This window comes from Purpureocillium takamizusanense, chromosome 3, assembly GCF_022605165.1.
Source record: "Purpureocillium takamizusanense chromosome 3, complete sequence".
Lineage (NCBI taxonomy): Eukaryota > Fungi > Ascomycota > Sordariomycetes > Hypocreales > Ophiocordycipitaceae > Purpureocillium > Purpureocillium takamizusanense.
The window spans coordinates 1701162-1714981 of record NC_063070.1 but is presented as its reverse complement, the minus strand read 5'-3'; the positions used below and the strand labels follow the sequence as shown (position 1 = coordinate 1714981).

Genomic DNA, 13820 nt, shown 5'->3' with positions numbered 1-13820 from the left:
TTCACCATGTCCTCTATGCAATACTACGATATTCACTGTGCCAACCCCTTTTATGCCTTTCCTCGTCTGCCGCGTGTGGGCCAACACCCACCCACAGACACCCTTTGTACATGCAAGGCGGCGGCCTAGCACACATACTCGCGCTGGTAGGTCGGATGAGCCGCCCAGTCCTCCTCAAAAATCTGCGAGATCCAGTAGAAAGGGTGATCCCAGTCAAACTGGGCCTGCGTGCCCACATACAGCGTCTGAGCTGCCGTGACTTGCGACTCGGGGCGCTCGACTGACCACAGTATTAGCCAGATGGACTGCGCACTTAACAAGAAAACAGTGCAAAGAGAAGAAAAAGGGGAGGGGAGGCGCTGAAAAGAGTAGTGGTAATAGCTGCAAAGTAGCATTGGGACTCACCGTGGCCATTCTCAAGCTTGTAGCGCTTCCACACATCGAGCTGTCGCTGAATGCGCGGGTCCGCCATGGTCTCCATGACCAGGTCATACTGCGTTGACGATAGTTCGGCGAGGAAGCTTTGATGTCGGTCCCACGGCTCGTTGGGGTTGGGCCAACCTCTGCAGTTGTAGTAATGCCAGTGCGTGAGAATGTTGTTGCAGCCCTCTTGCAGCTCCTCGACGAACTTGGGGATGGAATATCGGAACTTGGCGCCAAGGTTGTTCCGCGCATGGCGATACCGGTCCGCGCTGATGAAGCTCGCCTCGTGGAGCAGTATGAAGACGCAGAGGTAGATGGTCCACCACCAACGCCCGTTGTTACGGAACAAGAATTGCTCGAGATCCTGAAGCACTTTGCGTCCGTACTTGGAAAGCAGCTTGGTGTGGTTGATGCTGTCGAATTGGGCGAGGATCATGCGCGGCAGGGATACTTTGCCGTAGAGCGGATATGTGTCGTCCTTCAGTTCAGGCTTCATCCCGAGGGTTTCTTGGCCGCAGATATAGGCACTACCGGCCGTGTGTCCTGCGCACTGTTAGGTACTTGCGTAGGCTATCATCCGGCTTCGAGGACCTTACTTGTGGCGAACCAGAGGATGAAAAGGTTACCAAGAAGCTTCTTCTCTGAATTAGCTGCCTTCCCTGACGTCGTGTCTACCTGGTCCTTTGTTCCGGTTAGCTACGGCCTGGAACATACGTGGTTGGCATCATACCTCAAGACTAGCATAGTACTCAACTGCTGCAACATAGGTTCGCTTGATCACGTCCTGCGAGGCAAGACGGCCAATACCGTACGGGTGTTGCGAGGGCAGGTTCGCTTGGAGCATGGATGGGATTGCGTTGTCGACGATGTAAGTTTCAAAATAATTCGCCGTGTCCCATATGTTAGACAAGCAGTAGGGCTCAAGGTCCTTCTTTTTCCTGACATCTTCGGCAAGGCCCCTTTCCCGTACGAACCAGTATCGAGCCGTCACATCACCGGGTCTGGCGCTGAATCGCACTACCTGGACGGTAATTGGTTGCTTGCATATATCGATCGTGAAGTGAATCGTGCGAACGTCCTGAGGGTTGACGCGGTCACCAACGTCCTTCATTGCCGTGCCGTTCCAGCGGTCTGTTAGATTGAGTCCACCCTTGCGGTACAGCACTGTATCTGTCAACTTTCCTCGGTAGCACGACACGCGATGAATCGTCTTCTTTGACGTTTTCGAAAACGACTGGCATGCCACGCAATCCGCTTCGGGGTTTTTGGGATCGTTCTTGCACTATCTGTCGTTTAGATTGCTTCTCCACGCTAAGTGCGACTATTGGACTCACTCTGACTTTCTGGACCCGGCATCGTAGGCAAGCCTTCCTGAACCGTGTATCTGCCGTTTCCTTGCGCTGGGCGTCCTCGAAGGAGGAACGCTGTTTCTTGGTCTTGTATGTCCTATCTTCGGTGTCTGGCGGCAGCGGAAGGGGGGTACCCGACAGTTGCTTGGCCAGCATGTAATCCGCGTAATCGTTGTCATCTGCATCATCCGCCATCTGCTCCACTTTCAAGTGGTCTATGTGCAAGGCGTGGTCAGGTTGTTGATCGCACTGAATTGTGTGGCATGGCTGAGGCTCGCACAACGCTACTTCAGCCATTCCTGATCCTTGCTGGAGGCCGCTGTTGCCATCCACAGGCACATGGTTCGACGCTATGTGTTCCGTATATGGCAATGGTGACGGATTGCCCAACAGGTGTTGTTGCCGGTCCAGCTGCGGATAAACGTTGCCGCCGCCCATTGCGACCTCCGGCGTGAGATTCACGTCGAGTGACAAGTGTTTGTATTGACCCAAGTCGCCTATTTGACTGTCAAGGCTGGAGGCTCGATTGCTGATGTTATCGGGCAATTGATTGTGAAGGGCAAACGTCGCTAGAGGACCGGAGCTTCGTCCAAGCTGGGATAAACCTGTGACAGGTAGGTCTTGGGGCTGATAACGGACGGTGGTTTCGTTGATACTAGATTCTTGGGCCGATATAGTGCTGTCCGACAGACTGGCGGGCGTTTCCTCACCGGGTCTGGTGACACAAGAGCCTGTGGACGCTGTCGTACCACTGCTGCTGACTGCTTGGCCAAGAGATTGGGCTTGGTCGGGGCCGAGGCCTGAGCAGTAGATTGGAAAAGTAGAGTCGAACCCCTCGATCGCTGCAGCCTCAGCGTGGAGCTCGTGGCTCTGTGGCTGTTGGCCACCTGGGTCAGCAAGAAGGCTGAAGCCTTGCGGTATAACTGCACTGTATATCCTGCCAGCTCGATTGGACTCGGGAGACATGCTCGTCTCGCTGGTTAAGTTCGCGACATCAGCGTTACCAGGTCCCTGCTGCGATTCCAATTGGTGAGGATGCTGTCGCGCGATCGACATGGCAAGGGGCTCAACCATGGTGCCTGACACAGACTGCGTGGAGGGTGTCATACAATTCGGCTCCCGGAGGTGTTGCATGCTGTCACTGTCATAGCCACGGCCAACAAGCGACACGTGATGGGATTGAGCATTGCAAGCGAATTGACCGACGCTTGGCGACCTGTTGTTGTTCCGCCACAGAGCGATACCGGCCGGTCCAGGCCCAGACCCGGGCCCGGGCCCCGGCGTGCCGGGCCAGACGGCGTACGAATGGGCAGGCCAGAGATAATGGGCTCCAGCCTGCTGTGAAAGTTGCTGAGAGGGCATCCGCGGCTGCTGGACATCGGGTCCATCGTGAAAAAGCAAACCGGGCGAAAAGTTGCCGTAGCAGAGGCGTGGGGCAGTAGCACGGCCACCGTCCGGCTGATGAGCGTGGGTGCTGGCTGGCCGCTTGCGCTTGACAGGTCGATGTTGGGCCTAGCCATAACAAAGGGTCGTTAGAAGGAACCGAATCGAAAAGGAAATCTGACAAGTTGCGTCATCTATTTCTTGCCCGGTTGAACAACCGACCCCGGGCGCACAAAAAAAAAAAGCAGGAGTGAGGGATGTCGTTGGACGCGCGAGGCGGTGGAGGCGGTGGCGTTGACGAATGACACTGGCCACCTGCGAGCATGTTTCCACGTCCTCGTGGGATCATACACACTCGCCCTACCATCGGGATACCGCGAGCTAGGGAAGGAGATGCGCGAGGGATCCTCCCAGGCCATGATACATGATGATTATGAGCTGATGCAGGCGCAAGGGGGGGTAAAGGGGGGGGTGTGTACCATCTCGACGATGCGCAGATGCACCCAAGAAAGATGGAGAGAATTTGCGAGGCAAACATGGCGACAAGTGAGTTACATTGGCCTCGGTATGGTAGAATGAGGGCATGATGCAGTACAGTAGGCGAGGTATGATCTCATAGCTACTCAGAGGAGAAAGTCGCTACTCACCGGAAGCTGCCCCTGAGGACCATCCATAGTCTCTATGGCGCAATTAGAACGTGTTTATCGTTTGCTCAGGTGTCCCGATGGTTGCCTGGACACGTCGCACGCCGGAGACTCACTGCCGTTGGGGCTCGTGTCAAGGTCAGCTGCGGTGACGGACGGATGACTGCTCAACCGCGACCCACGGTCCTTGCGCAGTCGTCGCCACGGCGGCCGGTCCTGCTGCTCGTGACGATGCTGGTCGATGCTGAGCCTCGACCGCCGCCCTTCGCCGGCGCCGGCGCAGCAACAACGCCAGCGGCGGAGCCTTGCGGGGTCGATGGGCGTGCGTTGCGGGATGGGGCGACAAGGCAAGGGGACAGAACGACCCGGTGACGTTGTACCACAGCCTGGGCCGTTGTGCCTGTAACGTCAAGAACTGGCAGACCGGCGTGGTGGTTCGGATGTGGGGGAGATGGGAGGGAGAAAGGGAAGAGATGGGGACAAGTAGCGAGTGAGTAGCGAGGGTCACGGCGAGGGCCAAAAAGGCCGGCTTTGTCGGCGTCAGTCCGGGATGCGTGCCCGTCCAGTCTTGTGCGAGCGCCCTGGACCTTGGCGCGCGACGGGATGGGGTGAGTTGGTCACCTCGTCAAGCTGACACGACTGAGACTTTGCGCGCGCTGTGGTGATGGTCGGCAAACGTCTGAAATCGTTCGTGGGGCGGCGACCGAGGAGAGCAACGACGACCCAAGCAAGGTGTTTGCGTTGCACAAGGCCTGGGTAACGCGTGGTCACTCGAGCGCGAGGGCAGACGACGGTTTCGGCGCTGCACCTGGACGATGTGGTTGTCGGCTCGACTGACAGGCCCATGCAGTGATGACGAGAAGTGACGGTCCCGACCTAGCGGCGGCTCGATGCAGCCAGCCAGCCAGCCAGCTTGTTGCACAAACGGCCCCTCGGCTGTTGACGAGACGCGAGCAGTCATGTCAAGGTTCAGCCCGAGAGGCACACATGGCACAGTGTTGACCAACCCGCGGGCCAGCCAACAGCGACAGTGAAGCGGGCCACCGAAACGCCAGGGTCGCACAGACGTATGATTGACCCTGCGCAAATCAAATTATGGGCCACGTCCGCTGTTGGTTGGTGCCCGGTGCAGCCCCGTTGGCCCGCTTCATCTTTGGAGAGGTTCTGCTCCGTGACGGGGATGGAGGGTGACGACTCATGGTGTGGAACGGCGTACTGTGGCGGGACGAGAAGGGGAGGGGACCCCAGCCGGGCCGGCTCCCGAATCCCTCGGCTTTCGCGGGGCGGCAAGGCAATAATAACGTTGGTCGTGGCGCCTCGTGCCGTTGAGGGCTGGGCTCGTCGTGGAGGTGTCCAGGTTCGGGACCGCAGCCTGGGCTGGGTGAGCGCGCTCGCATGCTGCAGAGTCCAGACAGGTCAGTCTAGGCAAACCCAGAGTGCGACTCGATGAAGAGGTGGCATGGCGCCGTTTCCCTGGCTCGATGAATTGTAATATGTGATGGCGACGCCCACCGCGGCGAGCAACAAAAAACACGGCCTAGCGAGTTCAGAGATACTTAAGAAATCACGACCCCCATTTGGGCGGTTGTCGTGGAACGTCGGGTCTCGCTGATACAGTGCGCAATTCCCAAAGTCACGCACCGTACAACACCATCACTAGTCGTCACGCCCAAGCGGAGGGGTCTCTCTTGTCACGCTCGCGTCGGGTCGCTCGCAGTTACCTTTGTCACCTCCCCGACCCTATGTAATGCCGCCAACAGGCATGCACGTGCGCCTGAGCCCTCAAGAATAAGTACGATAGCGCGGGACGACACCGTGCTCTTTTATGCAGTCACGGATGCTGACTTAGTAGCTTCGCCGCTCCAAACCAACTACGTATTCGGCGACCGCTGGATACCGTCGACCTCCACCGTCTACACTCTCCAACTCCATTCGTACTCCTCGTTACACCAAGCCCGCATAGTACCCAGCCATGCGCCATCAATGTCGGCTACAAGGGCCTCGTCCTTGAGCTCTCACCGGTTCGAGACAGCCGGCCGTGTATATACCCGGCCCCCGATCCCTTGCCGACAAGGTGAGCCCTGGCCTATACGGACCTTGTGGTCCGCGTTCCGTACAAGTGACCTCCTCCGCCTACCCAGATGACAAACAAGGTCAGACAATGTACGACATAGACCCCACCAAAAACGACAAATCCCCCTTTGGCTTCTTCAGTCTCAATACCAAGCCCAGTCGCTCGAGATGAAGATTCATCTCGCTGCGCTGAGATATGGACTGCCTGAAATCGACCACCTTTGTCCCCAGACTCACTCACAAACACAGAGCTCTGGACGGACTGTCGTGCTGCCCTTATTCGCCAGCAAAATGACGAACGAGTCCATGTCGAACGCCACGCACGCTGTCGCATCAGCGTCAAAGCTCCTGCAGCTTGCCCAGTCCTTGCCATTGAACCCCGTAAACAGGTATATATCATCACACCGTCAAAGCAAATATTGGGGTATCACTAGTGCACAATGACTCAAAAAGCATCCGTCATACTAGAATCACAAAAGCAAAACCGTAGTCGGCTCTTCCTACAACACTTGGTCACGCCCAAGCGGTCGACAGAATAAGCGGCACCGCAATTGCACCTTTGCGGGCGAAATGATCGGAGAGTAGCAGAAATCCTCCACGAAAATAACGACAAACGCAATAAAAGCCCGCCTTCTTTTAATACGATATCAATCAAGTCTTCGAGGACGATTATAGCTTCCTTTTTCTTATCTTCTTTTGCCGTTCTGTCTGTGGTAGAGGGGGCGAGGACTTTCGCAGTGCCGCTTTTTCTGTCGACCGCTTGCACGCCCTAGAGACTCGAAGCAGATCGCCTCTGCCCATTGTGTCTCGCGCTTCATGCGGAACCCATGTCTCACTATCTCTTTTCATTGGTCCGTCGCACTTTGGCATCGCTGGCCTGTCGTCTGGAGCCTCCAGTCTCAGACTCTCAGGGCATACTTCTCCATCGATTACAAACAGGCGTCGACGCGTAAGGTCTGTTCCAAACACATGCCAACGTGCGCATCAAATGTGCGTCAAACCCTGCCGAGACCCCTCGGGGGTGCTATCCGGCGAGGCCTCGCGAGAGGTTCGATCTGGTGCGGATCGGCTTTTATCTGATCTTTCGGAGTCAGGCTGGCATGATTCACAAAGTATCCGTCATTGCGACCGCGCACTATATCTGAGAGCCCTTCAAATCTATGTGCATGCCGGATCTCCTGATGCCTGTCCTGTCAAGCGTGCATTCTAGATGGCACCGTTGGGTGGTACTGTCACTCGACATTCCACGATCAAACCGCAGGGCGGCCATACGAACGGCGCCAATCACCGGTCTCCTCAGTTCCAGTCATACCGGTTGCTGTGGTCAACGCTTGACAATGAGCGAGATTAGACTCGGACACCCTCACTTTGTCATACGAGGTAGCCACCAAAAATCTTTGGTTCGCGTGAAGGCCGACTCCTCAACGTCGCCATCGCCTCAGGTATCAGACATCATCAAGATACAGTGGGTCGAGCCTGCCGACGTCAAAACCACCCAGCGCCGCAGAACAGCGTGCTTTGAGTGCCTTTATGGATTTGACGGAAGCGGTGAAGCATATGCAGCTCAGTATGCGACCGAGCATCAGGCACCTGTAGCGCCAGGGCTCGCAGCCGGAAAGATGGATACCGTCCAGGAGGGCGACGGCCCACTCAACATGGCATCAATCACTTGACAGGTAGAAGGGTCAGGCAGATCGGTCTTTGGATCCGTCAAAATGTAGTCATCAATTCTACGTAACGTTCTTTCTGGGATTGATCATATTATCTCGGTCGACCTCAAACTCTCCGTGCCCAACAGTAAAAAAAACGCTTCCCTTTCACACATAGGTCTCCTAATATGCTTGATCACGATTCCAATCGTCAAGGGAGTGCAGGGGAAACGGCTGGCAACGGAAAAGATCCAGATGCCGCTCAACTTCCGACGCCACAATCGGGACCGCTCGTCTGGACTGGGGACAATTTGAAAAGCAACACCACTTATACGTGGCATCTCACCGATCAGGACATCCGAGAGATAAAGAATGCTCTGGACTTTTTTAACGGTACTCCTTTATCCGATTATATTCGTGCGAGAAGCTAACGGTGGCAGGCCTCGGCCTTGACGGAGACTGTGTTTCGACCGAAACCTTTCCACTCGGGGAACTTGCACACAAGATGAAAAATGTCGCCCATGACATCTACAATGGCCTAGGCTTCTCTGTCATTAAGGGTCTGCATCGCCTCCGTTGCTCCACTGAGGACGGTGTGATCATCTACTTGGGCCTGGCCAGTTATGTTGCCGACCACAGAGGTATCCAGGACAAGAACGGCAACGTTTTGTGTGCGTCAAATAGATGGACCAGAATTTGCCAAGCCCCTTACTTACCACCAGCCAGCCCATATCACTAGCTCGAAAAGCTGGGATGTGCCTGTTGATAAACGGCATGGAATTCACTCCAACAAAGCCTTGGTCAGGACAAAACGATGTTGCTGCTTCAAGAAACAACGTGCTGACGCGATGCAGCCATTCCACAATGATATGGGTTGTGACACACTGGTGTTGCATGTCCGCCAAAGTGTAGAAAGCGGTGGCGATACTTGCCTGGCTTCTACATGGACCGTTTTCAACAAGCTCCTGAAGGATGAGCCGGACGTGGTCAAGACGCTGCTTGACCCGAGTTGGCCAGTGCAAATGTAAGGGGCGCTCTCGGACCTCTCTTCCACCTCTGTGATCTGTGGCCTAACGAAAAATAGATCTGGTCGAACGACTCATTACTATCTGGCCCCGGCGTTTGCATTCTGTAACGGTCGCTTGATGGCATGCATGGATCCGAATCGATTTGGCCCACACGATGACAACTTTGGTAATTTGGTTCCGATGTTGACAAGCGCCCAGCGACACGCCCTCCATCGCGTATCCGAGGTAGCGCAGTCCACGGAGCTTCGATTGCAGCTCGAGACAGGGTGCCTGCTGTTCCTCAACAACTGGGCCCTTCTCCACAGGCGTGATGCGTACCAAGATGACGATCGCACATGTCGCCACATGGTCCGACTCTGGCTGCGGAACATGCAGCTCGGGTGGGCCGTGCCCGAGCAATTCCTCCCCCCGTGGCAGGCCGCATACGGCGATGGCCTCCGATCAAAGAAGCGAGTGTATGCCCTTCATCCCATGACATTCTATGTTGTACCAAAGTATTCGGCGGGGTCCGCTGCGTTCGTTATCGAAGACTCTGACGACTCTGACCCGGAACTGGGATCTTGATGGTATGAAAATAACCAGACGACTGCACGCAAAGGTGGACGTCTGCCTATTGTGAATGATTCTAGAGATGGCAGCATTTTACGGAACTAATAGTCGCCACACTTCCAACGGCCATACGACAGCACCGTGGAAGGAACGTTGACTAAGCCTGCTACCAGTCATGCAGACCAAACTTGATCCATCAATGAGACTTCGCAGCGTATATTCCTTTTCTTACGAGCATACCCCTCCTTTATTAAAAGGTACTGATGCAATTACTGAAGAATGAGCATTTTTTAATGCCTTGAAGGATGGACATGGAGCGAAAAATGTAATTAGGCATGCTGAAAATTTCAACTCATGTTTCATCTACCGAGTCGGACCTACAAACAAACTCTACCTCATCCCTCACAGACAGTTTCGCCACAGACATTAATGTTGTTTAACAAAGGAAATATCAACTGGATCCGGTGCACAACTGTGAGCTACTGATCAATATCAGCGACGCGGGTAGAATCCCGCCATCCGTGGAGTATTACAACAGATGCATGAATGCCAGAAGAATATGCAATCAAGCTTTGGGATTTAATAAGGGAATACTGCAGAAATACAACGTGACCTAATCTGGCGGGGCGCATGCTTCATATACGGAATAAGGCATGGAATCAATCACTGCTGTGTAACGCAATACTTCCTCAATTCAAGCGAAGTACATGGTTTCAGTCCAAGGGGCAGGAGCGGAGCGTTAGGCTCAACTGCTTGCCACAGCGATTGTGAGAGGACATGGTATGACAAGGGCCTGTAATTGCGACCCAGCTGTGCTGATAATAAAGAAATTTGAGCTACGGGCTCCTATAGACATGCGTGAGATCATGTTTATGTCAACAGCTGCATCAAAAGCACTCACGGACTGGTTTGCTGCGCATGTCCGTGTCCGCCCTGACATGCAGAAATCAGTGTCATTGCAAGCCACACAAAGCGTAAAGAGGGGGAAGTACAATGAGGCTGTTTGGACAAGAAATGATGTGAGCCGCAGCTCAGGGGTAAGGAACCACCGAACAGAAATAGACTACATTGGCCACCTCGGCCATGTGTATTGTCGGTCGTATTGTCGGTCGTAGTACATGTACTTGACACGATTGTACTTTGTACATGGAACAAGTTCTAGTATGGACCTCGAGGGAGCTCTCTGATGAGATCATTGGTATGACCTTCCACATTGCGGTTCACGCCTGCATGTTCCCCGATCTCCCTGCCGTCAGACATGTGGGTGCATCCAGTGCCACCACAAGACATTGCGAATGCGTTGGGCTGCACTTCTTTCACGATAAGTAACGTGGCAGTGGATGGTACAAGACCTGGAACGTTGCTGGTTATCTGACGGGCGATTGGCGAACTGCATGGACCTGTCGGCCCACTAGATGTGAGGGCCCAGGGTCAGAGCACAGGTGTGGTAATTTCAACCCAAAATCCTCCAAGACAATGTCTGCGGCTGTGTCGTACTTCGTACGCTAGAGTGTATCAACCATACATGGAGAACCTTCTCTGTGTTTCACGCTTCTGCCGTGTCACGTACTGTACAATTGACTCACTTGTACCACTGGAAGGGTTTCTCAAGCAGCTCCTAATATCGGTCTGAGCGAGTCAGCCTCTCCGCGTCTCATGCATGCGACGATCCACTGCGGCTGATCAAGGGTTCTTTTTCTGACGTGATCACATCTTCGGTATTCTTAGTAGCAGCTTTAAGCCTGTCATGCGGTGGCATGAACCACATGCATTCCAATAGAAAGGCAGGCATTATGCTCGGCAGCCAGTGTGATGCAACAATGAACTACCGGCTACAGCGCAGCTCCCAGTCCATTGGGCATTCTGGCATGTGTTGTGCTGTCATGGCTTCGGTGGAGGGCGTCCGCGTATAGTATGTAGCTGTAAGCCTTCGATGTTAAGCTGCGTCCACGACTTCTGTATTTCGTACCACCAAATGGATGATAAAGCACTGCTGAGCCCTAGCTACCTTGGGTAGTGCATCCACCCCCTCCAAGTCCCGCAAGCGGGCTCCGTTGACATGTGCCTTCACAACGACTTACAAGAAGATCCCAATCAAATCTTGCCCGTTCTCTCTCATCGCCTTTTCTTGGCTTTTTACTAGCAGTTCAGAAAAGGAAGGCCTCGATAAGCCCCTCCTACCCGATTCACGTATGTCATTATCACGCTGGTCGCCCTCGCAGAAGTGGCAAAATACGATTGTGACTTCATGCACGGCCACATCCAATTGGTCTTCCAGTCTGGCAGTGGCACTAGATGCAGACTCGGCTCTTCCCCTGGTCTTGTCACGGGTCAGTCTGACATCGATTTTGGGCCTCATCTTGCGGCTTTCGCCTTGATGGGCTCAATGAGAAACACCCTCCCTCGACCACGAACACCATGGCCGCTGCCCGTGATTGCTTTTTTTTCTTGCAATGAACGCCCATAAACGACGAGACATAACTCTGCACTGACAGCAGATGTTGGAACTACGGCGAGTACCAAGTAGTGAGGCTCACCTCCACAACCAGAATCGAACGTGCATATAGAAGTCTAATTATTACCCACGTTCAATGCCTCACCTCGTTCACGTCACGTCCTCAAGTAGCAGGAGTTTCAGGCTTGATGAGAGCGCTCGTTTATTGTAAACTCATTGCCCTATCAATAAACGTGTAAAGAAGAAGCAAAATTGATAACATAAGAGAATAACATTTAAATTATAGTACTTTATAATGCCTTTATCTTCTTTTAGCTATTATATAGAAGGTAAGCTTAGTACTTAGAGCAGGCGTAACATTAACCATCGAGTGGTCCCTATATAGGATTAATGAGGGACATCATGCAGGGGCTATATAGTACACATCTTAATCAGAGGAATTTTAGACTCTTGAAATGTGGTCTTGACCGGCTGGTGGCAGACTTGGCGGGGATGTTAGACCTTACGGCCCGGGCACATATGGGCGTGCTGCCAGCGCTTTGTGGGTCCCCCTATGGCGATCCAAATGACCACCATGGCAAGAGAGGGGGGAAAGAAAGTCCGCATGACGCGTGACGCGTCAAGTTACCATCTTTCAGGATATGCATGATATATTTCGGATAATGCTATTTGTATGGCCCTATCTGTTATTTGCAAGGGGACCCGCCATCTGCTCCATTCGGCCCGGCGGTAGTCGGTCATACCCAGCCTGTACATGTAGTCTAATCAAGGTCTATTCCAGCCCACTGCACTGACCACTGCACTCAACTGCAATTACATTACTCTAAAATTGTAGTTATATAATAACCATAGACTGAACATGAATTTGAACCTCTGAGCTCGGTTCTCCAGAGCTGCGATCAATAGAATACTAGGTCGTGACAGCCTTGTCATCTCCCACCAATTTGACAATACTACTCTTCTCCAACAAGGTGAGATACTCGCCTGAATATTCTCGAGGTCAGTTTTCTCATAGATAGGACCGAGGAGTTCGAGAAACTTACCGGCGACCCGCCACTGAGTGTCCAATGCCTGGAGTCCCTGAACGATTTGCCTCAAAGCCTCACACAGCCTACGTTCGTGCTTCTCTTGAATGAACCGCACACATTCTGATGCCCCAATATACAGGCAACGCCCAAGAAGCGGACTAATGTTCGACGTCGCCAGCGGCGCGGTCGACGCCCGCACGACCAGCCTCGCCATCCGCGGCATCGTCATTGCCGCCATGAACTCGATTCCGCGAAACGCAACTCTCTGGAGCTCGTTCTCCATTGCTAAGCGCCTCCGGTCAACTGTACTCTCATCCGGCTTGTTTCGACCATACTCGTCGTATAGAAGCATTCGAGCCCAGCAACAGAGTGCCATTGCACACTGGTTTTGCCCCTCTTGTTCTCGGATGTGGGACTGTGTGTCCGTCATCGGATACGAATACGTACTGAGCATGCCTGGGAGATTGAGGCTCGCATCAAGGGTCAAGAGTGCTTTGTGAAGCTGCATGGCCTCCGCCAACACCTCTGTTGCGTTCTGGTCATCGCTGCACCTGCATCGGTCGAGGTGCGCATTGACTTTATCTAGCAGGCACGCAGCTTGGCAGGTCTGAGCGAAGTGCCCTAGAGACGTGCTTGCTGAAAAGAATTCAGCGAGGGGAGGCACAGCGGAGCCTATAGTACCCTGGCCCCATTCGACATCTGTGCAATGGAGGCGATCGTGAGAGTCAGGTGCAGGAGCAGACACAGTCAGCCCCCCCATACCAATTGATATGACACTGCTGCGAGTTAGAGATCGCTACCGTCGAGTAGCAGGCCAGTCACGCACCGGTCGACGACAAAAATGGCCCACAACGTACGCCGCTGTTCCTCGCGCAGCGCCTCGGTGTTGAGGGTGACGAAGAGCTGCTGCATGTTCTTTCGTCTTTGCGGGCCAATCATGCCAGCTAATCGCGATGCCCGTCCAATAGTGAGATATGCCGCTGGGTATATCGCATGACCTAACTCGTATACAGCTATGAGGACGAGTGACTGCACGAGACGCAGGGAGACGAAGCCTCCAGACTCTGCGTAAAAGCAACATTGCTTGGCTGTGTTGTAAACCTGATCGGCTCCTTGCTTTTTGTTGTCATCAGACACTGGTCTCCCTTGCGAGCATAGCTTCATACAAAGCATAAGTAGCGTTTCAGCAGACTTCCTGTCATGTGCACGAGCTGCGAGGTCGTCCTGCAAGCGTTGCCT

At 53.8% G+C, this 13820-nt stretch overlaps 4 protein-coding genes across 4 annotated transcripts; 1 reads left to right on the top strand and 3 right to left on the bottom strand.

The window, feature by feature from the left end:
• Nucleotides 1-125: 125 nt before the first annotated feature.
• JDV02_004089 (uncharacterized protein) lies at nt 126-2210 on the bottom strand (the record flags this gene model as incomplete). Its single annotated transcript, XM_047985273.1, has 5 exons — nt 126-280; nt 406-966; nt 1020-1104; nt 1154-1705; nt 1758-2210. The coding sequence occupies 5 exons, from the start codon at nt 2208-2210 to the stop codon at nt 126-128; spliced, it is 1806 nt and encodes a 601-aa protein (XP_047841250.1).
• Nucleotides 2211-4424: 2214 nt separating this feature from the next.
• Nucleotides 4425-4760, bottom strand: JDV02_004088 (uncharacterized protein; the record flags this gene model as incomplete). The annotated part of the gene is made up of 1 exon (XM_047985272.1): nt 4425-4760. One exon carries the CDS (start codon nt 4758-4760, stop codon nt 4425-4427), a length of 336 nt encoding a protein of 111 aa, XP_047841249.1.
• A 2272-nt stretch (nt 4761-7032) lies between these two features.
• Nucleotides 7033-7545, top strand: JDV02_004087 (uncharacterized protein; the record flags this gene model as incomplete). Its single annotated transcript, XM_047985271.1, has 1 exon — nt 7033-7545. One exon carries the CDS (start codon nt 7033-7035, stop codon nt 7543-7545), a length of 513 nt encoding a protein of 170 aa, XP_047841248.1.
• A 5822-nt stretch (nt 7546-13367) lies between these two features.
• On the bottom strand, nt 13368-13520 carry JDV02_004086 (uncharacterized protein; the record flags this gene model as incomplete). Its single annotated transcript, XM_047985270.1, has 1 exon — nt 13368-13520. One exon carries the CDS (start codon nt 13518-13520, stop codon nt 13368-13370), a length of 153 nt encoding a protein of 50 aa, XP_047841247.1.
• Between the last annotated feature and the right edge of the window lie 300 nt (nt 13521-13820).